We start from the raw sequence: 26516 nt of genomic DNA on the forward strand, positions 1-26516 counted from the left end.
CCTGACCTCCTCACTGCCTGATATAACCGTTAACGTGACAGCTACAAGGGTTCTCATGTGGGAAAAACATCAAGTGCACCAGGATGTCCTTGGCCAGTTTGCAGTCAAAATATGTAAACTGCAGACTCCCAGAAATGGTTTGGATTCTTGAGCCATCTTTTCCTTACACCTGTGCTCCTGGGCAATTGTTTTATTTAATGAATTTTAGCTTTTTTTTTTTTTTTTTTTTTTTGACTTGGCTATTCTCTAGAGAGAACACACAGAAGTCTACTGGGCTTGATTCTCTTCTTTCATCCTCCTCATTCATTTCTACTAAAAAAATTATATATTCAGGAAGGTTCAATAATTCCCCTAGGAAACAGGAGGACTATTTAGTGCTAAATGAACATATGTGTTGGATATAAAGGGAAAATGAAAGGTACATGAACACTGGACATGCTTCATTTTGCTTTGGAGAGCAGATATGGTCTTGTTCATGCAGACATATGTCCTCAATACCAAATCCCCTAGGAAAGGATGACATCAATTGCACAACTTCTAGGAAAGCTAGAGCAGTGACTTTTTAGAGTAAAAGTGGTTAACTCCTCTGCCCTTAAAACATAAAAGAAAGAAAATATTTAATATAGAATGTTTGGCATTTCCCACTAGTTAGTAGGGAGGAAAGGAAAATTTCTTCATATGACCAGAGCAGTCCTAAAACAGTTCATTTTAAAATGGACGAACCAATTAGCATTGATGAATGTGGCTCCTTCTGGATGGTTTATTGAAGGAAGTAGTACAATGGGGGATGAAGAAGACAATGAGTGACATTTGCCTTAGTGGTAACACACAGAATAGATGTCCCCTTCCAAAGATCCTGGTCCTCAAAGCTTGCTCCACTCTAGAAACCAAGGTCAGCTCACATGAGGAGCTCCCCAGGTGTGCTGGGAACGGCTATTCCTTGTGTCACCACCGCAAGGTATGCACAGAAAGGACAGCTGGGCACCAGCTGTGGGAACGTGGTGGCTCAAAGGCATGACTGGAAACTACCACCTGGACAAAAAGCCAGTGTGCTTTGGCTCTCTAGGAGGTCATTGCCTGGAACAATGTTCCAATGTAGTGGCTGCTCATGCTCAACAAACGGTTCTTGAATTGTACTTCCTATAATCCAACCTGCTCAGAAAGGCATCTAGCGCTCTAAAATATTAGCTATCATCTAGTTTCATTGTTGTCGAAATTTGGTTACATTATTAGAAAGTTCTATCATTCGTGCTTAAAATTGGCAAAGACTTCAGACTGGAGGCCACTAAGCAAATACTTTTTGTTGTTCTGTAAAATGTTAATGAAATCAGACCCCTAACTCCTCCCTTTCAAACTTTCTGTGTTTGCAGGAATAGCATGGTTGAGGACCACAGTGGCTACATTGGGAAGACTAGGGATAACCATGGCCTTTGAAATTGTTTATTTGGTAAATTCCGAATTGTACCCAACAACATTACGGTAATTCTAACAAACGTTATAGTTGCTCCTAAGTAACTCTGTAGACCAGCGTTTTAAGTTGATTTAGTTAAAAACTATGAAGTCATTTCCTTAGCTCAGTGATATATTAGCCTGGGCTGAATCCAGCTAGTAAAGAAGATATGCTTTGAGTTATCACTGCTTTCTGCATTGCTGCCTGCTGCATTTTGTGATAAAAGTATTTCTCATATTAATATCTTCACACACTGTTACGGTTTTGAGGAAAGGCCCTTAACTTGAAACCAGAAGACCTCTAGGTGCCCTTGCTTAGACTGTGGGTTAAATCTGTATCCATCAGCATCACCTGCTGCAAGACTATGGCCTCTCTTTGACTGCATTACATGCATTGCAGTGGTGAGCAGCTGGTTATGAAGGACAAAATGAAACAGTATGCATGGATTAGTGCAAATCAACCTCCTCTGCTGGGGAAGCATTCCCTGGGCACACTTCTCCCTCATGTGAGGAAACCAAAGTAGCACAAAGTGACCCAGAGCAGGCAGGGCAGTGGGTTGCTGATGGATAACACCCTCCACCCACGCTGGAGACTTCCTCACCAGCCTTACTGTGAAACGTGCAGAATGGAAATGTTTTGCTTAGAGTTCATGAGAGTAGTCGTTTTCAAAGTTAGAAAATGCAAAGTATCTTCACACTTCCTTTGGTTTTTTAACATGTCAGAATATGTTGATTATCTTGAAGTCACTTGTTGAAATAGTTTTCACTTAAAATTACTTTTCATTCAACAGAAATTTCGGAGTTTCGCTCTGTTCAGGTCTGTGTGATTTTGGGGGAATCATAGCCCCATTTCTGCTCTTTCGGCTAGCAGCCGTGTGGCTAGAACTACCTCTGATCATCTTTGGTAAGAACTCATTTGCTATTCTTAAGAGCCTTCATCTACATTCTTTGTATTAAAAGAGACCTATAATAATTATTAGGTTCAATAATGATAATGATAGTCATTTATCTTATTATAATAACTATTTCATTGATAATTATGATATTAATTTCATCTTATTATAATAACTATTTCAGTTTTAAGAGCCAATTCAGTTATAATGAATGGTTTTAATTTACTTTATATTAAAGGGTGCTGATAAATAATGTTCAATTAGCATTCTTTGGGTTCTGAGTTAAATGCTATGAAACTCTTATGGTATTGGAGAACATAACCAATAATTTTCAGGGGACTAAATTAAATATTCAGTATGTTTAAAAATGAGGGCCAGGTGCAGTGGCTCACACCTGTAAGACCAAAATGGGAGGACTGCTTGGGCCTAGGAGTTCAAGACCAGCTTGGGCAACATAGCAAGACTGCCCTGACAAAAATTTAAAAATTAGCTAGGCGTGGTGATCCATGGGTGCCTGTAGTCCAAGCTACTCAGGATGCTGAGGCAGGAGGATCAAGGCTGCAGTGAGCTATGGTCACGCCATTGCACTCCAGCCTGGGCAACAGAGTAAGAACCTATCTCTAAAATAAATAAATAATAAAAAATAACAAAAATAAGCCTAATATCTAATTGTATTTCTGGTGTTCTCTCTCTATTGATATCATATCTTCATTGGCTTGATGCTAAAAATCCATGCGGAGGGAGCAGGGGACACAGTATCCCGGGCACACATTCCATCACCTCCTCCAGGTCCCTCGAGTGCACCCCTCCTCCTACCTCCAGCTTCCATAGGACTTGTGAAGGAACAGAATCATAGTCTAGGAGGGACCTTGGGGAATTCAGTGTCCCACTTCTCCAGGGCTGCTCCAACTGTCCTGCCTGGGTTTCACACACTTCCCCTGTGCCCTCTTCTGCAGTAAAGGATATGGGTTGGCCCCTTTCTCACGCAACCATTTCTCTATCTCCACTTCCTTACTTCTGGTAGAGAATGTTTTTCATTTATTGTTCAGCAGTTGAAATTTGAATGAAAATACTGAGCCCATGAGGACAGACCTTCTGCTTCATGCAAAAGTCCTTTGACAGTGTGAGGGACAAAGAGTCAGCTTCTACCACTTGACACCAGTGACCTCAATACAGGATCACCTCAAATTATTGTATGGGATTTGGTCATCAAGCTGCGTGTTAATTCTGTGGTCAGCATGAAAAAGCAGAAAGTGCTACTGTCCAGCAAAGACAGAGTAGTCCAGGAGACAGGACACATGACCTTCAGGACTGCAGCCCACAGCCCAGTGGCAGGCAGGCGGGGCCTCAGACTGCGAGGGGAGACAGCCGAATTTCTAAAAACTCAGCGACAACAGAATGTGATAACTGCTGAGACCCTGAAAGCAGAGGCTCCTATGAGAATAGGTCACAGGGACCCTTGACCCCTGAGTGGAAGGGAGCAGGCCAGGGAGGAAGGAAGCAATGTCTAGGCCAAGAGGGGCTGGCTGTGCTCCAGGCAGTGGAAAGTTCAAAGCAAGAGGATGCCGCATCCTCAAGCACCTGGTGCTAGAGGATGGAGTGCAGTTGTGAGCTGGGCCTGAAGAGAGGCGGTGCCAGGGCAGGGCAGGGGCTGGATCTGGAAGGGCCTCAAGGACATGCCAAGGCTTTGCTCTTTATACACACAGCAGTGGAAAGTGACTGGACAGTTTCACCCTGAGGTGGACAGAGCTGGCCTTGCATTGTAGAAACACAGATATGCAAGTGGGTTGGAAGGACCCCCCAGCATCGTCCCTCTGATGGTAGATATGCAAGTGGGTTGGAGGGACGATGTTGGGGGTGACAATTCAAGGATGTCATCATCAGGAGATCACAGTGGCTTCTTCTAATAAAGGGATGGCAATGGGAATGGAGAGGGTGGACAGATTGAGTAAACATCTTAGAAGCCAGCTGGGCAAGATGGGATCACTGATGGGCACAGGGAGAAAGCATGGTGACCTGAGAAGCCCAGGTGCCTGGGGAGACGCAGGTGGCACAGGCACTGTAGCAGCAAGGCTGGGGGTCTGCAGGGTGATGGGGCTCTGTGTCCGCTGTGCATAATTTGAGGCACCTGGAAGAGTTCAAGTGGAAATAGAAACCAGCAGGCTCAACACCGCTGAGCTCAGGAGGGAAGAGTGGCCTTGGGATGAAGAGCTGGAAGCCACCTGGCAGTAGAGAACGGTTGAAGCTGAGGGAGTGGCCCAAGCCCCCCAGAAAATCAGGACAAAGCAAGAGGAAAGCAGGAGGCCTAGGACAGAGACCTGAGGGGTGGCAAAGTGACAGACCTAGGCAGAAGGAGAGGAGGTGGCCAAGGAAGTGGAAACCAAGTGAGAAGCCCGAGGCAGGAGGGCACGAGACCAGGTCCACCCTAAGGACTGAAAGTAGCACATGTGGATCTGGTGGCCAGCAAGAGGCAGAAGGAACCTGACTGGAGCAGAGCCAGGGAGAATATAGGCTGAGTCCGGAGGAGGGCAGGCAGAGGCAGGACCTGGAGCATGGTCCTACGCTGGTGCTGGCACCTCCCACTCACCAGGGCCAACTGCTACCATATTAGTTCGTTTGCCACTGCTATAAATAACTGCCCAAGACTGGGTAATTTATAAAGAAAAGAGGTTTAATTGACTCACAGTTTCACATGGCTGGGGAAGCCTCAGGAAACTTACAATCATGGTGGAAGGGGAAGCAGGCACGTCCTACATGGTGGCAGGTGAGAGAAGAGCAAGGAAAATTACCACTTATAAATCCATCAGATCTCATGGGAACTCACTCACTATCACGAGAACAGCATGGGGAAACCTCCCCAACAATCCAGTCACCTCCCACCAGGTCCCTCCCTCAACATGTGGGGATTACAATTCGAGATGAGATTTGGGTGGATAGACAGAGCCAAACCATATCAGCTACATTTTCAAGAATTTTGTAAGCCAGTCATCAAGCACAGATATCATCAAAAAGTAAAGAATATGAAATATATGAGAAATAGAGGCAATAAATGCCCAACACTCATCAGTCCCTAATTCAGCTACTACACCTTCAGTATTACCTGTGCTCCTGAGATTGTGTCTGCTGCATCTTTACGGTGGAAGCCCCATTGATGGGGCTCCTGCGTCGCTTCCCAGTGGCCCAGGCAGGGATGTTGTGTCAGTAGCCTGAAGGGCCCACAGTGGGAGCATTTAAACCATGCACATTGGCAGATGCTGCCAATCAGGGCTTGATTGCCCAAAGAGGGTTGTTAGGCATTTACCAGCACACCACTAGGCTACAAAGAAGTGGAGAAAATAGGGGAGGGTGGCTTTTCAAGAAGTTTGGCTCTAAAGAAGAGAAAAAGAAAGGATGGTAATGGAAGGATGAGGTGAGATTGAGAGAAGGCTGGTCAAACAGGAAAGGTCTGAATGTGTTTGAAAGCTTCTCCCAATAGGTTGAAGATACTGGAGGAAGGGTTGATCCCTACAGTGAGGAGCCCAAAGAGACAGGCCTAGGAGAAGGCTGGTCCCAGAGTAGACACCAGGACAAGCTTTCCACTGTAAGGTAACAGGAGGAATCGGAGGGAGAGGGGCAGGTAAGTGAGAGTGTCAGTGAGTGGGCGCAGAGGGGACTCCCCTCCAGCACTTCTGTTTCCCTGTGATGCAGGAGAGGAGGCCTTGGGTGTTGGACCCTAAGAAGGAACTCAGTCAATCACTGTGAGATGTGTGAGTGAACACATGGCTTCCGGGTATACAGGGGCTGTGGTGCTACTCAGGGTTTGAGGAAGGGAGAGAACCTTTGAAGCTGTGATAAGGGAGAGCTGGGGCATTGATCTGGGATGCAGAGGTTGCTGTGGTTGAGAGCTACTCCAGTGAGCAACATGGTGGCTTCAGAGTGAGCAGGCCCATGGGAGAGGGCCCAGCTGTGTCTTCCTGGAGCGGTAACACCTTTCCCCTATTCCATAGGTATCCTGGCATCCATCTGTGGTGGCCTTGTGATGCTTTTGCCTGAAACCAAGGGTATTGCCTTGCCAGAGACAGTGGATGATGTAGAAAAACTTGGCAGGTACTGTACAAAATTCAATGCACCCTAAATAAAAGCAATATTTAAAACCACGGGGGAAAGAATGACGTTGAGAAAATTGAATATCCACAGGGAAAAAAATAAGAATAAATCCTCATCTCATATCGTAAGCAAAAAATTCAAAGTAGATACAAAAGGTTAACATAAAAAAAACCCTCCAGAGCTAGATAAGAGTATGCATTGTTTTTTTTAATGTGGTTGTGAAGAGAGAAGCATTTTCACGTAAGGTGCTAAGACTCAGAAGTGATCTAAAGGCAGGAACTGCTGATGTGGGAAAGTGGAAATTGCTGGGACATACAGCAGCAGGGGATCAACACTGTGGCTTACTCTACAGAGTGAGGATGTGTCAGGTCTGTCTAGATGGAATGGCATAGGCAGGTTTTCAAGACTGACTACAAAGTGAAATGTCACTGAACAACATGTTATAGTATTTATAAAAAACTAAAATCAAAGGTGTTTTCTCTCTGCAGCTGGATAGGAAGACAGATGACACACAGATGATAGATAATAGGTAGATGATAGATAATAGGTAGATGGATGATAGATAGATAGATATAATAGATGATAATCATAGATAGATAAGTGATAGTAGATAAATGATAAATAATAGATGATAGATGATAGATAGATACAGATAGATAGATAAACAGGTAGATGATAGGTAATGTCTGGATAGATAGGTGGATAGATAAATAGATAATAGATGATAGATAGATAATAAACACTAGTAGGAAGATAGAGAAAAGATAGAGAGATTGAGTTTTGGAGGGGGGTGTTTAAATAGGGTATAAGTAAAACTAATACCCAGCCAATATATTAACGTGAGGAGTAATGTCAAGAAAAATTCACATTACACAAATTCTTTCTAATTGTTTGAAATTTTTTCATTAAAACATAGAGATATGAATATGAGAATGTATAGTACAAGATGTAAAATAATAATATGTGCCCTCTGTGGACACAAATGGCCTGGGAAGAGGGGTAGGGAAGGGAGGACCATCACTTTCTTGCCAGAGACTTCCGTACTGTTTGATTTTCTTTAAAAATTAGAACACGTAGTCTTGTGTTGCTTGTGTAGTTTTAAAAAATGATGTAACAGCTAATTTAACAACTAAAAAGCAATCTTAATAATGACTTAGGAATTAAGAACATGGAGCTCTAAATATTTTTAATATATAAAAAATCCTGAGGAACAGCTTTCTTCCATTTGATTCTGTTCCACTGACTGCCTTCTGTTTACACAATGAGAGTGATGCTTTCATTCTTTATCCCCAAACCAATCGGGATCAGATTTGCAAACTCATCAGGAAAAAATGGAAGAAAAGGGAGTCCTCTGAAATCAAGACTTTTCTACTGCTTCAGTAACATTAAACATAAACAGCTAGGAGAGGGTTTTTTTGTTTTTGTTTTTGTTTGTTTTTGTTTGTTTTTGGCTTGGGGAGTGTGGGTGGAAGGGGGTTGTCTAAATGGTGTGCAAGGAAAATCAATACCCAACTAACATATAAACATGAAGGATTATACCAGCAAAAATTTAAGGTACCCAGATTCTTTCTAATTTTTTTCTGTTTATAATTTTTCATAATGAAAAGTTGGGTACATTAATTAATTATACCTAGTCTCTATACATGAAAAAAAATCTAGTAGAAGTATGGTTTACAGTGCTACAATTTAAGCACATTAATTGTGATCCATGATTATTTACTCTACAAAAATTACTTAGTGCTAAATTACTAAAACTTGCTAGCATTTCCCTTTTAAAATCACACTGGATTATTTTATCATTTCTGCTGGTTTTTGTTCATGTTAACAGCTCATTTCCAAATATATGTTAATTCAGTAGAAGTTCATAAAGAACTTAAATGCTATAATGCTAACAAACCCCTGTAGCAGAGGAACCAGCCCCCAATATTTCAGCATAGGTTCTATTTTCCATAAGTGTTGGCCAGCTGAGAAATAAAAAGAGTACAAAGAGAGGAATTTTACAGCTGGGCCGCTGGGGGTGACATCACATATCGGTAGGACCATGATGCCCACCTGAGCCTTAAAGCCAGCAAGTTTTTATTAAGGGTTTCAAAAGGCGAGGGGGTGTAAGAACAGGGAGTAGGTACAAAGATCACATGCTTCAAAGGGCAAAAAGGAGAACAAAGATCACAAGGCAAAAGGCAAAAACAAATATCACAAGACAAAGTGCAAAAGCAGAATGACTGAAAAGGGTCTATGTTCAGCGGTGCATGTATTGTCTTGCTAAACATCTTAAACAACAGAAAACAGGGTTCTAGAGCAGAGAACTGGTCTGACCTCAAATTTACCAGGGCGGGATTTCCCAATCCTAGTAAGCCTGAGGGTACTGCAGGAGGCCAGGGTGTATTTCAGTCCTTATCTCAACCGCATAAGGCAGACTCTCCCAGAGCGGCTGTTTATAGACCTCCCCCTAGGAATGCATTCCTTTCCCAGGGTCTTAATTATTAATATTCCTTGCTAGGAAAAGACTTCAGCGATATCTCCCCTACTTGCACATCCGTTTATAGGCTCTCTGCAAGAAGAAAAATATGGCTGTATTCTGCCCGACCCCACAAGCAGTCAGACCTTATGGTTGTCTTCTCTTGTTCCCTGAAAATCGCTGTCACTCTGTTCTATTTCAAGGTGCACTGATTTCATATTGTTCAAACACACATGTTTTATAATCAATTTGTACAGTTAACACAGTAGTGGTCCTGAGTGACATACATCCTCAGCTTACAAAGATAACAGGATTAAGAGATTAAAGTAAGAGATGCATAAGAAATTATAAAAGTATTAATTTTGGGAACTGATAAATGTCCATATTAAAATGAAATCTTCACAATTTATGTTCAGAGATTGAAGTAAAGACAGGCATAAGAAATTATAAAAGTATTAATTTGGGGAACTGATAAATGTCCATATCAAAATGAAATCTTCACAATTTATATTCCTCTGCTGTGGCTCCAGCTGGTCCCTCCATTCAGGGTCCCTGACTTCCTGCAACACCCCTGTCTAAGGTCTGAACACAGACAAAAAATGAGCCCGGAGACAGATATTGTTGTTACCTTAGAGTTGGGTTTTCATGAATGTATTTGATCAAAACTAGCTATACTATTAAATAATAACAGAACATCTTCTTCTAACTAGTTACATAATCTTTCCTAAAGACTTTCTCCTTTGTTTTTTCAGTCCACATTCCTGTAAATGTGGCAGGAATAAGAAAACCCCAGTTTCCCGCTCTCACCTTTGAGGCCCCCGACAAAGACAGAAAGAAGGAGCTATCCAGGAGCTGATCCTCCTTGCAAAGCTGTGCCTTGCAGAGATGCACGTGTGCATTTCAGCTACATCATGCCACGCTGTTGTAATACTGTATAAAGACCTCACTCTATCCAGAGTATTTTTATATAATGTTGGATGAGTTAGGATTTGTAATGCTGTTGAAGTTTCTGGGAACACATAATATGTAGCCAGTTTAACAAAGAACCTGTCAGGTGCACAGCCCTTCCTGGGTTTTTTTCTTGTGTTCCCTGTGGTCTCTGACCCATTAGGCTAAAGAGAGACAAGAGAAGCCCCCGACCTGATTCTCATGACAGCTCCATCAAGAATGTGGGATGTGCCGACCAAGGATTTGAGAAAGTTGTACAGAAATGTGTTCATCAAATCTGGTCAAGGGACTAAGCTCCTAGCTGACCATTCTGAAGATTGCATGGAGGATGAACATTTGGGAATCCTGTTAATGAGAAGGCTGAATCACAGGCACCTGGGCCACAGGGTGTGAGCATTCATGTTCTCTGCTCACCTTGGTTTCCACACACCTTCGCAATGTGAACAGGTCAGGAGTCCCTCCCGTCCACCTCCTCTGTAACATCTGGGGTTCCAGGCATGGTTTAGGCCCTGTTCCAGCAATAAGAACCAATCTGCTGTACAATCTGAGGACTTGGCTCTGTTACTTACAAAATGATGCTGTGGTTCTGAGATTATTTGGGACATTTTTGGCTCTCCTTTAGTGGACACCTAGAGCCACAGATTCCCTTCTTTACTAAACAAATCCCATGGATTCTGATTTCTGGGTCTTAGGATTTTAAAAGTGAAGGGATATTTTTCTTATATTTGTGAGTTCAGTTCCGATGGTGCCCGTGGTCAAAAGCGAAAAACATGGACAATTCCTATTCATTCTTGGCACTTTGACATGTCTTGGGGAAAAGCTTACATTTTAATTTAAAAGAAAGATCAATTATATCCATGCTTAACAGGATCAGCAGGAGCTTTATAAATGACTTTACAGAGACTAATAAGGGATTTGATCTTTCTTTTTTTGTTATCGAGGCTTTTGAAATGTGGAACTTGTGTGTTCTGCTTTGTATGTTATATTCAATATCTTTTCAGATGCAGTCTATATTTTATGCTGAGTTTTAAAAATGAAATACTTTATGCAAACAGGCAAAATTGGTACCAAAGGGAAACATTAACCATGAGGAAGAGCATTTTTCTAAGGAGAACAGGTGACAATATACACATGTGCGCTAATTGTAAAATGAGCATCTTAATTTTTAAAACACATCAGAATTGAATACGAATAATCTATTTGTCGATGAAATAAACACAACTCTTTGAGGATTTGAGACTACATTCACCCTTTATTCACAGTCACTTGCAGTTTTGCTTTTCTCTGCATTTCTCTGCTGTAAGATGACTGTTGCATTGTTGAATTGTATTTTGAGTGGATATTTTTGTTTGGTAACAATTAAAATTTTAAATCGTAAAAAATGTACATTTGCCCTTTCTCTTCCTTCTAAACATGTGTCTCTCCCACAGGTCATTCTCCTGTGACGTGTGTACTGCAGAGTGTTTCAAAACCGGGCAGGCAATTAGCAATGGGAAATAAGTGGTCCACCTTCAATATTTGCTTGTTGTTCATTTACATGCTCTTGGCACCAATCCTAGACTCACGTGTGCCCCAGAATAACATTCAGACTCTCAGCTGGTCTTGTGTTACACATCCATGGACCGGTTCACTCCATCATATACAGCTCTCTGCTCCATGTCCCCTGGGCTCAAGTCAAGCAGTCAGTGACAGATTTCATTCCCAATAACAGAATCGGTTTGCATGACTCCCCATACATGTTGCAGCTTTGAAAACATTCATCTCAGAGTTAGGTATAAAGACAGTAAAAATGTGTGTCAAGCCCTCGTTAGCTGATGAGGTAAATGCATGGACAACTTCCTAGGACTTCTCGGCTCTGCCCTCTGTGACCTTGCAGCCTGCTCAGGTCTTTGTGCTCTGTTCCTTATCAAAAACAGCACAACCCCCTCAGTCTGCCCATTTAAAATTGGTGGGGTGAACAAAGAGCATGAAAATGTTGAAGACCAAAACCAAAATTTACTCAAATCAAAGTTAGGTACAGAGTTTATTTTTTACAAATGTCGTAGCTATGTCACCTTATTACAGAATCCAGCAGTCAGAAAATAACACAAAAAATGCCGAGGTTTGGCGTAGCTGGTAGCTGGGGACAGTCTCTTCGTTTGATTACTGTCAGTTATTTCCAGCATGCTAAATCCCTACCCACGTTCCAGCCTCTAGGTGAGTCAGTGCGTCACTCTGTCTCCCGTCCAATTAATTATTTCTCATCACTCCCTCAATCCAAGTAACAGACCTTGAAACATGAGCATAGACACCAGCCTTACTGGGGCATGCACAGCCAAGACCCCAAGAAGTGACTCCTTGTAAAATGTATTTGTCCTTCTCAAAGCAAACCAGAGGCCCTCCACTGTCACCCTAAATAGAGGTAGGGAAAAATTCATGTGAGGGTTAGGCTGCCAGCCTTTTATTGTGGCATCCATCTATTGTCCATATGTATATTTTCCCAGTAATTGAAATCGGAAAGGAACTTATGGGCATATTACTCGAGCATCTGCAGTGCTTAAGTACTTAGCAAAGTCTATTCAGCGAAACCACACCACTTAGTTTCTCCCAGGGGTAAAAAAAACCCTTGTGAATCCCACACACATCCCTTCCTGTGTTGGTGTTTCCTTTAGACTGGCCTAGCCTGGGCATCACTGTAAAGTATGTGCAGTTGGTCTCTGTCCTGTACCCTCTACCTCCTTCCCTACTGGAAAAGTCACCACTTTAGTCCCTGGCCACCAGCACACCCCAGGAGGGTGAGTGACCTGAGGTAGTTATGGCACTTAAAACTCCCTTGCTACCGATCTGGAACTCAAGCCCCAAGACATCCCCTTAGATGATCTGAATACGCATTCAGGGACAGATCTAGGCAGTTTCTAAACAACACTTAGACTGGGGTCTAACGTTGACAAATCCTTCTAGAATTTGCCTCTTTGGGACTGAAGTCTAAGGGGCTGAGACCAAGAAGGGAGAGCACAAGACTAACTTTGGTCTCTTGATCTTTTCTTACCTTGCAACTGTCAGTGCCTCCAGCCAAATGCCCAGCACAAAGCTCGGTGGATTTGACTCTTCCATTCAGATACTCATAGAGATTGCACACTTCATTCTCAATCACAAGAAGCTGGGGCTTCCTTGAGAAGGCCAGCCCCAAAGTTACCTGTGTTTAAAAGATGAAAGAAATGGTTGCTGAACCCAAAACATGTTTAGGAGGAAAACCAGAAGAACAGAGCAGTGGCGCTGGACCTCCTGTCTGTCCGTGAGGCTGCAGAACACAAGGCAGCTCCCAATGCCGCTGGACTCTCTGACCTTGGAGAGTGTAAACATCATATATGATTCTGTGTTCCTGAGATCTGGGTTTAACAATCTGGGCTTTGTCATGGTGTTTTACGTTCGTTGTTGTTTGTGTACTTTTTGCTTTTCTTTTGAAAGTACGAAAATGATTTTTACAATGTAAAGAGAGTCTGAGAAATGCAATTGCTATTCTTTTTATATACTTTTTCAGATTTTTTATATGCTTCTTTACTACTTACATCATAATGCACAATTTTATATATTGATTTTTTCAATCAATGTATATCATGAGTTTTTAAAATAATGCTACAATCTTCATAACTAATATTTTAATGGGGAGTGACTGCTTAATTGGCATGAGGTTTCCTTTTGAGATGAGGAAAATGTTCTGAAAATATGGTGATGGTTGCACACCATTGTGAATGTACTGAATGCCATTCAGTGGTACCCTGCAAAATAATTAAAATCCTAACTGTTATGTTGTGTATATTTTATTGCAATAAAAAGAATAGTCATCATTTACTAAGAATTAACCTTTTCAGGCACAAGCTCTTAATGTGGTGTATCTCACTTCATCCTCACAACCGTCCTATGAAACAGGCACTTTTATCATTCCTGTTCTACGGCTGAGGAAACTGAGGTGTAAGGAGGTTGTGTAGTTCAGCTTGAGCCTGGGTCTGCGGAGTCACTGCCCAAATGCTTCCTCCCCGTACACACTGGCCCCACTCTTGCTTCCAATCTTCCACATGTTTGTTCATAAAGTTCATTCTCGTTTCTTTTCTGAAGTCTAAGTTCCCATAATTACATTGACATATTTCTATCTTGCAGTAACACTCCCAAATTATTTTCTAAAAGTGCGTGACAGTATAAAATGTTACTGGAAACAATTCGCCTCACCCTTGTGAGTATTCAATTTTTAAAAGATTAGCTAACATAGTAGGTGGAAATTGTCCTGATTCATTTTCTGATTTACACTTCCTTGACAATTAGGGAGAAGAAATACAACTAGGGACAATTCTCCTAGTTGTAGTTTTTCTTTTGTGAAAAACTGCTTTATTTCCTTTGCCAAATTGAAACAGAACATCTGCTAAACTGCCAGAGGGAATGCTGTTTTTCCAGATGGACATGCCAAGGATGTCTCAGTGCTCTCACAAATAATCGTTTTCCAATTTTGCAAGCCCAGCTTTGATTAGAATTTCTCAAAATATTTTGCTTTGCGAGCATGACACAGGCAAAAGCTGAGGCACTCTCTCTTTCTTCCCCCAAAGTATTGGACTTCACTTAGATCATTGCCTCAGGTTCAGAAAACTGACACTGAATCTGGAGTTTACATGAGCAGTGTAGAAGAGGCTCTTCCCAGAGCCTGGCTCCAGAGCCCAGCTCAGCCCTAGCCGGGAAGGAGCTGCATGGAGGAAGCTCCTCCTGACTACCAAGCATCGGGCAGGGGGTGCATGACATGGACTGTGTAGATGGGTGAGGGAGCACCCTTTTCAAAATATTTTGCTGAAAATTAAGTTAGATATCACTGCTCTCAGATCTGCTCTCAGAGCAAGGCAAACATCCTGATAAGGAGGTAAACCCACCACTAGTTGCCAGGAAATTGACGCGGTCTGTGAGTATGTGCTGCCATCCAGTGGCCAATGTAGAGATGGCACCTCTGAGGGCAGGGGGGCCACGGGTGACCTTGAGGATTGAAGCCCTCCCTGATTGGGTCCTGGGGAGAGGGCCACAAGATTAGCTCAGTGATTGTGGATGGGGCTGACACGGAAGAGCCCCTTGGCCTCAACACCTACTCTGCATTTGGAATATCCAAGTCAAGGAAGGTCTGGAAACATGAAGGGGAGAGGGGGAGAATTTCGACCTCCCTCTGAGAAGCTGAGAACACCCATTGATCTGATGTCATCAACATATAGAAAATCGATAAACAGATCTGAGTTATGTTTTGTGACTCCTCCTGGTCTAGTTAGTGTTCTGAGAATCATTTTCTCAGTGGACATGTGGGTGAGACCAGAGGAGACAGGGAGCCAGTGCAGGATGGTGGTTAGAAATGTGCGGAAGGTGGTGGGAGAGAGGACACAGTGAGTGGGCTCTGGGGTCAAGGCCCGGTTACACGCCAGTTATGTGATGTTTATTTATGATGATAGTGGTGATAGTGATGGTGATAGTAGTGATAATAGTGATGATGGTGGTGGTGATGATGGTTGTAGTGGTAATGATAATGGTGATGGTGGTGGTGATGGTGATGATGGTGGTGGTAATGATAATGGCAATGGTGGTGGAATGGTGGTGATGGTGATGGTGGTAGTAGTGGTAGTACTGATGATGGTGGTGATGACGGTGATGATGTTGAGGGTGATGTAATAGTGACGGTGGTGGAATGGTGGTGATGGTGATGGTGATGGTGGTAGTAGTGGTAGTAATGATGGTGGTGGTGATGACGGTGATGATGTTGAAGGTGATGTAATAGTGACGGTGGTGGAATGGTGGTGATGGTGATTGTGGTAGTAGTGGTAGTGGTAGTAATGATGATGGTGGTGGCGATGGTGACGGTGGTGATGATGTTGAGAGTGATGATAATGGTGATGCTGGTGCAATGGTGTGATGGTGATGGTGGTGGTAGTGGTAGTAGTAATGATGGTGGTGCTGATGGTGATGGTGGTGGTGATGTTGAGAGTGATGATAATGGTGATGGTGGTGGAATGGTGGTGATGGTGATGGTGGTGGTAGTGGTAGTAATGATGATGATGGCGGTGATTATGGCGGTGGTGATGGTGATGGTGGTGATGATGTTGAGAGTGATGATAATGGTGATGGTGGTGGAATGGTGGTGATGGTGATGGCGGTGGTAGTGGTAGTGATGATGATGGCAGTGATGATGGCGGTGGTGATGGTGATGGTGGTGGTGATGTTGAGAGTGATGATAATGGTGATGGTGGTGGAATGGTGGTGATGGTGATGGCGGTGGTAGTGGTAGTGATGATGATGGCGGTGATGATGGCGGTGGTGATGGTGATGGTGGTGATGATGTTGAGAGTGGTGATGGTGGTGGAATGGTGGTGATGGTGATGGTGGTGGTAGTGGTAGTAATGATGATGATGGCGGTGATGATGGTGGTGGTGATGGTGGTGGTGATGTTGAGAGTGATGATAATGGTGATGGTGGTGGAATGGTGGTGATGGTGATGGCGGTGGTAGTGGTAGTAATGATGATGGCGGTGGTGATGATGATGATGGTGATGGTGGTGGAATGGTGGTGATGGTGATGGTAATGGTAGTAATGATGATGACGGTGGTGGTGATGATGTTGATGGGGAGGATGATGATAAGTGGTGGACGGGGATGATGGCGATGATTAATAATCCTAATCCTCACAATGACCTTATATGTAAGTACAGATGAGAAAGCTGAGGCTAAAAGAGATTAAATAACTGCCCAACGTCACATGGAATATGGGAGAGACAGAACTCACACCCGGATCCTTATGATTTTAGCTTCATGCTTTCATCAGTTGAAGTATTGTAGAGGATCTGTTTGTTTTCTGGCTGCCCAGCAGCCTTTCACCCTACATCCCATAATCCTGGTGAGGGATCTACCTTTTGCTCCCTTCTGGGTATGAATGGGGTTCTGCCTCCACCTTCAGCATGGCACAGCTGATGCAGGTCAGAGCCAATCAGTGACGGGCTCAGGGGCAGGACCATGACCCAATTTCAGTCTCTCAGAGTGGACAGACTATTGTTCATGTAAGGGAGAGAGTGGCCTTTCTTATTCTTTCTCAACAGAGCCAGAGCCACCACAGCATCTGCAGCCACGGGAGTGTCACCTTTGTGCCCCAAATAGTGCCTACTCCATGATTGGGAGGGTCTGGGGTCTGGGGCCTAATGTGAGCCTGAAGACTTTTCAGCTCACTAAGAATTTGCCTTGTTTTGCTTAATCCAATTTGAGTTGGATTTTCTGTCACTTGCAAGAAAGAGTCATGTTAGATTCAACTCTATTCCATATTATTAGTAGGAGCTGCCATGGTGGAGTGCTTAGGATGTGCTCGGCACTTGATGCACTTTCTTATTATTTCCCTATAACAGCCCTGCAGCCCACATCAGCTAGGAAACAATCAGCGAGAGCTCACGACTTTTCTAAGTCCCGACAGCCCATAGGCGGGAGCCAGGGTTCCAATTCAGGTTTGTCTGTACCACCCTGCACCTTCTCTGAGTCCCAGCTTCCTCAATGGTAAAATGGAAACAACAATACCTAATGCGGAAAGGTTTCTAGTATTTAAATTTTAAAATATGCAAACACCAGGAGCAGCCTGGCACACGCATAGGTGTCCCTCAAGCCAAGTTTCCTTTTATTTGGCCACACTGCTCCCAGACTAAGCAGTGCAGAAAAAGGGAACAAGAAGTCAAGGAGGTGAGGTTTTAAATATAATAGGAAAGAGACAGAAATAGGGAACCCAGCTTTGAAATTATCTAGGCCAGTGGTTTTTAACGTTTTTTAAAAACCCAAAAGACATTTCATTAAATGAAAGCTTATACAAAAGGCTGATGTGCAAAGCACCATTTGAAAATGCTGGTTTTACAGGGATTAGAGCCAAGTGATACAAAGAGGTAACGTGTGTAGTTCAGGTCTATCTGGCTAGTGGCAGAGTCAGAACGCTTTTCCAGGGCCCCAGACTCCCTACGCCCTCACCTGCACCTCTGAGAAAGTGGAATTGAGACATTAAGAGTTTTAGTTTTCCTACTGCCAAGGGGGTAAGGCTGATGGGTATAATAATTGTCAGGGCATACTGCAAAGAGAAGGAATCCTTAAAATGTAATACAGGTGCTGACACCACATCCTGCACAAGTGTTCCCTATCTTGCTCTCACCCATCAACCAATATCAAATGCCATCCTAGACTTGGGGCCACGGGGCCTGTCTGCCTCTTCCCCAGATGTAGGTCCCCTGCCTAACACCCTCCCACACACATTAGACATGTGGGTATTTGGGAAGAAGACTAGTTTAACTATAACTTTTGTTGTTATTGTTTTACATCATATTTAGAAACCCAGTCTGGTGAATTTCAAATGAAAAATAATCTAACACCCTTAACTTGAGGTCTGGGTCAAAACCCCACTTACCTGGGAAGCAATATGAACGCTGAAATTATGATTAAGAGACTCAACGACCTCTACTGGCTTTTTGCTTGCTTTTGGTGTAAGGGAAACATACGATCATTTAAAAAAAGATTCTGAAAGCAAAAAAAGAGAGAGACTCAAAGAAATGGCCCCCTCCCCTTGCCCACATCCCTTGAAGACTGATTATGGAGACATCGACAGGTGCCCAGGCAAAGTCAGGAGAGTTGGACAATGTTCATGGATAGGAATTTGTACAACGATCTCTAAAATGCTCATTTTGTAACATGCACTGTAGGTCAAAAACAATTTGTTATACGGGCAATGGAATTGATCTCACCTTGGGTTTCTCCCCAGCCAGTGACATAACATTCAATCCAGGCAGTGACCACGTAATTTGGGGATGGCAGACAGGCTGGGATTACTCTGTCAGTGATGATGGCAGGCCTATAAGGGAAGTATTAGCAGTTATGTTTGACTGCCCAGCTGGGAGTTGCAGTACCTACAACTAGGCATCCTTACCTTGAGGCCCCAGAGCCCTCTGAGCTGGCACTGCCTTGCTTCAATGACACAGAGCAATGTAGAACACAGCGTTTCACCCTCACATTTGCCTGTGGTTGCCTATGGACTACACAGATGTAAGGTTTCATTTGAAAGGCATGAGTTGCATGCAAGAAGCTGAGGGTGGCCTTCACCTTTGAAAGTAGGGATGACAAAGGCACACTTCTCATGTATATTCTGTGCACGACTGGGATCTCATGCCAAGTGTGTCCTTTCATATTAATTGAAGAGGGCATTGATGACTGGGCAGAATGTCTGGCCGAGACATCATCAAGAGGGTATAAAATTGTAAATGTGTTGTGTGCCCAGAGCAAGTTGCTCCATCTGGATCCTCCACTTCCTCCTCGTGAATGTTACTAAACCGTGGTTGTAAGAATCCAGTAAAATGCTAAACATCAAATGAAAGAGGATTGGAAATAAGCACCTTGCACGAACAAAATGGCATTGTCAAAGAACATTTATATATCTTAGAGTTCCAGGAACTCTCAAACATTAGAACTCTGGTTTTTAGACCTGATTCTACTTTAGTAAGTTCAAGGGGATAAAGGACTGGATATGAGAAATGCCCTATTCTGACAAAGAATCATCATTGCCACCAACTTTGAAGCAGACACACTTTCTGCTTCTGGGCAACAGACATCTGTGGTGCAGAAGTCCTCAGTCTACAGGTTCCCTGGTGGAGCACTCTAGGGGTGTGAGGATGTGGGGTGGGAACTCTAAACTCAAAATGTATCAGCCTATCAGAGAATACCTCCAAAACTCAAAATTTCCAAATTGCTTTTTCAAGCCATCAGAACACCCTAGCTCTCTGAGGACCATGAGAAGCAGAGACCTTGTATTTGCAAATTTGCTGGGATGGTGGGGAGGAGACTGGGGAGCACAAGAGAGATCAGCTACTGTTTAGGCTGAGCCAGAAAGGCCCTTCTCTCCTTCCTAGAGTGTCAGAGCATCCCTGAACATCACTTGCTTTCTAGGACTGCGTAGGCAGGTGATAGCTCAGAATACTGGCGTGAGCCACTCGGAGCCAGAGTGTAATGAAGCGTACAGGTAAAAAGTGCATGTTGGCAGCACTTTGATAAATCCATGAGGACACAGACCACTACGCAGTTTAGGAAAGAATGAATCTGAAATATGTGGAAGGTGAAAGCTCTGTAGAGCAAGGAGTTTCTAACCAATAAAGTAAAGAAAAATCAAATCAACAGCAGAGTGAAATGCAATGTGATCAGGTTTGTCGATGGCATTTCATAAACCTGTGAAAAGAAGGCTCTTTAGGGGAGAACAGTAATTGAGCACAGGCACCCTGATGTAGAAGTGAGCCAAGGAAGCAAAACATGCAGGCGGTTGGGCCTGTTTCCTATGCGTGTTTCCTAAGAGATACCCAAGAAAACTGAACTTATGAAAGGCATGTTCCACTGAAACGATACCCAAAAGGTCCAGGTTCTGTGGGATTGGACTGATTACTCTTCATTTATGGGGATCATGACCTATAATTTTTTCCTGTGTTTGTGAATGGATGAGTAGCCTCGGCATTGAATTCAATGATTCACAAAAGTGTAAAAAAAAAAAAAAACGTGCCTGTGACAGACTGTAGGTAAGTGTGCTCTTCTCCTCCCTCACTGCAAAGTGTCACATTTCTAAAAACTTCCCTCTCTTTTCATCTGACAGTGAGACAATGGATATCCATAGAAACCCTCAGAGCATCTTCAATATTTTCCAGCAATATTGGAACTTGGTGCAAATCACTGCGCCTACAGATTTTGATGTAGCTACTTAGATCAAGAAAAAGATTCCAATTTTGGCCATTTTCAAAGTAGAGAACCTAGAATAATATAATTATTTTTATTTTTCTATATTTTTTCCTCCTTCAGAAAACATAGAGGCAGGTACTGATGCCTCAGCTGTGTGGGTTCTGTGTAAATGTAGAAGGGTTTTGTGGGGCTTGTGTGGAAGGACAATATAGTTGGTTTCTGGGCCTGTTCTTACCTTGTTGTAAGACTGACTTGCCAGGGCCAGGAATGTGGGTGGGCCACACAACCCCCTACAATGCTTCTGGGACATTTCTTTGGCTCCACTTGAGGCTTCCCACAATCAAATGAAGAGGATGCTGTGGCACAAGGTGGGAAAGAAGTCGCATTTGAGTCCAAGTTGGCAATTTTGTCAATTAATTCAGGACAAATTCCAAGCACTGAGTTTTTGACATTTCAAAGGTGAAATTAAATAGTAAAATTATAAACAACTTTTAGATTTTTTTTCTAGGTTTCAAAAGTGGTAGTAAACAACACAGGATGCTCTGCTTTAAAGGAAATATAAGTGCTTTCTAATTATTTTGTTGGAGAAGTGATCAAAGAAATTGGTATAGTTCAGCATTAGAATGAGATCTTTTCTGAGAAGACCTTGATTGGCACAAATAGTTATTCGTCATTGTTATTCCGACTCGATGTAATATGTTTAGAACACGATGTCATCCTTCCCATCATCATCCTCATCACCATCCCCATCTAACCCATGTAAAGTTTACAGAAAGGCATGAAGGTTTCTTTTGCATGTGAGTCTGTGTGTGCACGTGTGTGTGTGTGTGTGTGATTGTATGTAGCAAGGATTACTGTCCTAAGTTGAAATGTTGCCTTCTCTCAGCCAGCTTCAGGACAGCTCCTCTGGGGAGCCTCCCATGACTAACTGACTGTCATTGGGGTGACTTACACACATGTGCCTTTATTTTTCTTTTACCTCCTCTCTGCCTTCTCTCTGCAGCCAGCCTGCAAGATCTCTGGAGGTAGGGACAGTGTCCCATCTTTGGTACCACCCATCAATGCCTACAACAGTGCATGGGCTACAGAGGGCGTTCAAAAGTGCTTCTCTGTCTCCGGTCCTTCAAGGTCTTCAAAATTATAAACATTAATATAGTTAATAATATTCATATAATTATTAATAACAACTGCAAGAGGAATTTCCTCCCCAACCAACCAGAGATTCTACACTCCAGTGAATTTGGAACCTGAGTTTTCCAAATAACTTTCCATTTGCCATGGGCTGTTCTGAGAATCTATCTATATAAGTCTTTTTTTTTTTTTAAAGAAACATGGCATGGAATGAAATCATCTTCCCTAGTGCTGAACTCAATTTCTGCTAATATGCCTTACACACAGTATACATGCATCATTGTACTAAAAGAGTAACTACAGAAATTATGGTACCTGCTCCTACTATTTAAAATAAAACTGAACGTTTCTATTTATTTTTACTTATTATTTATACTGAATGTCTTAGTAGAAATGAAACAGCTATTAAAATCATTCTCCACCAGAGTCTATAGATTTCTCAAGCATGAGTCAAACCTGAATAAACCACATCCTTCTGCAGGAAACCAAACCCACCAACCACATCCTTCTGTAGGAAACAGTTCTGAGGATTTCCAAGTGTCTTATGGGAACCCTTCTCACAAGGCTTGGGGTTAACCTCACTTGTCTCACATCAAGGTTAGGTGGGGGACCTCACAGTCCATTGGGAAAAATCTTGCTCCCATTCTTCCTTCTTTCTCCAATCTTTAAGAACTCGATTCTCATACAACCTTTATGTGGGTGAGGACAGCAGAAATGCACCTAAGAAGCTACTGCACTTTCCTACCATAGGAGTCAAAGGTGCATGAGTCCCAGGCACAGTAGTGGGGTCTGAGGCAAGAAAGTCAGTGTGGGCTCAACTTCAAGGCAGCCTGTCAAGGATAGAGAGCCCAGGCAGTGAGAGGCAGTGGCATGTACCAGACGGGGCCAGAAGTGGAGAACTGGAACTGACCCCATCGAGGGACTTTCAGGTAGAGGAGCCACCAAGATGCTTCTGCAGAACAAACAAAAACACCCACTCAAGGAAAAGGTCAGCTATCAACTCACACTAAATCCAGAGACCACAATGCCACAATACAATAATATTGGCCAAGTAGAATCTTTACTATCACCCTAACCTCTCATTCTTCCCTCTTGCTCTCCCCAGGAGTGTCCCAAATGCGAAGCTGGGCAGTGTGGCTCCCATAATCTTCATCACTGCCCTGTACCACCTCCCCAGGAAATCTTGGAATGGTGGTCTTCAGTGGACTTGCAGGCCAAGCTGCTTCCCCCAGCTTAAGGTTCTTCCACATGGCAGACCCAACCACAAGCAACCAAATTATACAAATGAAAAGTCCAGGACAGCTTTCTGTAACTAGGACAGACAAGTTGATTGGTCAGCAGAAAGTAAAATAGGGGACAAGTCCAAGTGGCTTTTTGTTTTTTCAGACATACCCATGGATTTGTTATCCCAGTTGTTTAAGATCTAATGTCAACTCCACTTACCCTGATCCAAGCCTCATACTCCCAACAAGAGTCTTGGAGCAATGAAGAGGGAACCCAACAAACAGTCTCTAAGCAATGATGCTAATGTGAATCGTGAGGAATAATCTTAGGAGAAAGGCCATTTGGGGCTAAAGAGCTGCACTACCCTTCACTGAATTCCTAGGATGGCCATCTGTAGGTTTACAATGTGCACCACATGCTTAGCTGTGCCCTGCTGTTCGTATATTTTTCATACTTCTCAGCTGCAGAAGAGAAAGGTTTTTTATCCGAATGACTGTAAATTTCTTTTTCATGCATCCCATGCTAGACACTGAAGTGCTCAGTGGGACCACCCTGGGGCTGATTAGATCACCTCTAAGTGTGCTCTTTGGGAATTTTACATTTATTTTATTTATGTGTGTGTGGTGGGAGGGGCGGGTGTTTCCCTAACAAATGGGGCCAATTGTAGGGCAGGTTCAAGATGCCCATGACGAAGGGCAGGCTCTGGTGGAGAGGGCAGCCATCTCCTCCCCAGAAGCACTCAGCTCAAAAGCCATTTTCTGTTGTTTTTTTTTTTTTTTTTTTTTTTTGCAAATCCATATGAAGGAAGCAGTTTCCTTACCAAAACAGAAGGCAACTTACCACAGAGAGGGATATCACAGTAGTCAAAAAGTTTTCTTGGATTCACTCTGTAGCACCAGGGACCATTGATGTCACCATCAGGGTTACGGCAGTACTGAAAACAAGCAGTCATGTAAGCTCCAGCTCAGGTGGGGCAAGAGAGGGAGAAGGTGTTCCAAGGCACACATGTTTCACATCTATTCTTAGAAGACATAAAGGAGTGTTTCTTCTTCCTTTCTTTCTATTATTATTAAGATACTTTTCGCAAACTTATTTTTTGTATGCTCTAAAGCCATCAGTCATGTGTTCCAGTTCAAAAGAAGCTATGAGGCCACACCCTGACCAAAGGGGTGGTGACCCTGAAGGGTCTTTGGAGAATGGGCCTCTTCTCCAGGAGCCCGACCCAGTGGAGGTCTTAGAGCCAGAGCCCCAGAGAACAGTGGAACATCATTGATGAGCTTTGTCCCTTGGGGGCTCAGGGCTCTTCTACCTGATAAAGCCTGTTAGCTGTTGAGTCAGAAACACTTACTTCCATGCATCGTGCACCCTCCACAGGCGAGACACACAAAGGCAGTGTCATCCTTCCCTTCCTGTGATACTGAGATAGAATAAGAAATGTATATTTGGTATCTGCTCCCCAGTTCCTAACAGAGCTCCTAAATCCCTTGGAGTTTCCTGGGTGAAGGTAGCAGCAATGAAGCAACTCTTGGTGGGTTCCTGGATAGCCTCTGGGGCTGGTTGCCAAGGGAACCAACCATGTGATTTGAGTGTTGGAACCAGTCAGCCCCACCCTCCAACCTCCAGGGAGGGAAGAGGGGCTGAAGTTGAGCTGATCACCAATGGCCAATGATTTAATCAACTGTGCCTCTGTAATGAAGCCTCCACAAAAACCCAACAAGACTGCACTTGGAGAGCTTCTGGGTTGCTGAACCCTTGGGGGTACCTGGGGGTGGTGCACTAGAGAGGGCACAGAAGCTCTGAGCTCCTTTCCATGTGTCTTGCCCTGTGCATCTCTTCTGTCTAGCTGTTCACCAGGATCCTTTGTAATATCTTTTACAATAAATGGGTAAATAAAAGTAACATGTTCCCTTGAGTTCTGTGAGCCACTCCAGGAAAGTAATCAAATCCACGGAGGGTCATGTAGAAAAACAGAATTTGTCCAGTCAGGAGGAGGTACAGGTCACAGCCTGGAACTTGGGATTGGCATCTGCAGTGGGGCGGTCTTGTGGGACTGAACCTTAACTTGTGGGATCTGACACTGTCTCCAGATAGAATGTCAGCACTGAGTTACATTGTAGGACACCCAGCTGGTATCTGCTGGAGACTCACTTGGGGTGTGAGGAGAAATCCCCCCACATCTGGTGTGAGAAGTGTTATGTTACATGGGTGTGAGAGTGGGGGAACACAGACACTTGGGTTTTTCCTATATCTCAGTCTTCCCTATACACAGGCCCCAAAGTAAACCATCCCAGAGAATGCATGAGACTAGGAGAAGTCCCACTGCCCCTTGATGGCCCATCCCAATCTTTTCTAGAAAAATATGACTCAAGCATCATAAAGGATGTCTTTGACCACTAGAACCTAGAGCAATGGTCCCCAACCTTTTTGGCACCAGAGACTGGTTTCATACAAGGTAATTTTTCTATGGACCCAGGGTGAGGGGGCATTGGTTTCAGGATCATTCAAGAACATTCCATTTACAGTGTACTTTATTTCTATTAAAATTACATTGCAATATATACCGAAATAATTGTGCAACTCACCATAATGTAAAATCAGTGGGACGCCTGAGCTCATTTTCCTGCAACTGGATGGTCCCATCTTGGGATGATGGAAGACAGTGACAGATCATCAGGCATTAGATGCTCATAAGGAGCATGCAACCTAGATTCCTCACATGTGCAGTTCACAATAGGGTTTGTGCTATGGGAATCTAATGCTGCCACTGATCTGACAGTTGGTGGAGCTCAGGTGGCTATGAGAGTGATGGGGAGCAGCAGAAAATACAGATGAAGCTTTGCTCGCTTACCTGCTGCTCACCTCCTGCTGTGCAGCCCAGTTCCTAACAGGCCACAGACCAGGACTGGGACCAGTACCAGTACCAGTACCATTACTGGAGTGGGAACCCCTGGCCTAGAGGACAAGGACTAGAAACGAGAAACAGCACCCAACAATGGAAACAGTAAAAAAATGTCACAAAAGAGAAGAGGCCTGAGAATCCCCACACGCGTGGGGCTTTGCTGGCCTGTGCTGCTTACACTTTCCATGCTAAGGCCAATTATGCTTAGCCTCCTGAAGTCTTTCCAGTATTTTCCTCTGCCCATCCTCTGTTTGAAAAGATGTGTCAGCAAAGGGAAAAAGAGTCCAAATCAAAGTGGCTTACATTTTTTTTTATTATACTTTAAGTTTCAGGGTTCATGTGCACAACGTGCAGGTTTGTTACATATGTATACATGTGCCATGTTGGTGTGCTGCACCCATTAACTCGTCATTTAACATTAAGTATATCTCCTAATGCTATCCCTCCCCCCTCCCCCCACCCCACAACAGGCCCTGGGTGTGATGTTCCCCTTCCTGTGTCCATGTGTTTTCGTTCAATTCCCACCTGAGTGACAACATGCGGTGTTTGGTTTTTTGTCCTTGCGATAGTTTGCTGAGGATGATGGTTTCCAGCTTCATCCATGTCCCTACATTTTTTTCCAGACCTGCCCGTGGACTTGTCCCTGGAGTGAACCTGCTGTGTCTATGGGGCTCTTGGGCAGTCCATTCTTGGCGTGGCGTCCC

The 26516-nt window shown here is 43.6% G+C and overlaps 2 protein-coding genes across 2 annotated transcripts in view; one reads left to right on the forward strand and one right to left on the reverse strand.

The window, feature by feature from the left end:
- Nucleotides 1–11218, forward strand: part of SLC22A3 (solute carrier family 22 member 3) — a 109642-nt gene extending 98424 nt beyond the window's left edge. Inside the window, exons 8-11 of the mRNA XM_001152133.8 lie at nucleotides 1371–1479; nucleotides 2241–2353; nucleotides 6329–6428; nucleotides 9639–11218. Coding sequence (XP_001152133.2) covers nucleotides 1371–1479; nucleotides 2241–2353; nucleotides 6329–6428; nucleotides 9639–9699 — 383 coding nt within the window. The 3' untranslated portion in view covers nucleotides 9700–11218. The remainder of the gene's footprint in view (nucleotides 1–1370; nucleotides 1480–2240; nucleotides 2354–6328; nucleotides 6429–9638) is intronic.
- A 754-nt stretch (nucleotides 11219–11972) lies between these two features.
- The window catches only part of LOC112209507 (apolipoprotein(a)-like), a 65624-nt gene continuing 51080 nt past the window's right edge, over nucleotides 11973–26516 (reverse strand). The window contains 5 exon segments of the mRNA XM_063813641.1: nucleotides 11973–12225; nucleotides 12863–12976; nucleotides 12978–13009; nucleotides 18590–18696; nucleotides 20794–20914. Coding sequence (XP_063669711.1) covers nucleotides 12064–12225; nucleotides 12863–12976; nucleotides 12978–13009; nucleotides 18590–18696; nucleotides 20794–20914 — 536 coding nt within the window. The 3' untranslated portion in view covers nucleotides 11973–12063.

This window comes from Pan troglodytes, chromosome 5 (assembly GCF_028858775.2).
Source record: "Pan troglodytes isolate AG18354 chromosome 5, NHGRI_mPanTro3-v2.0_pri, whole genome shotgun sequence".
Lineage (NCBI taxonomy): Eukaryota > Metazoa > Chordata > Mammalia > Primates > Hominidae > Pan > Pan troglodytes.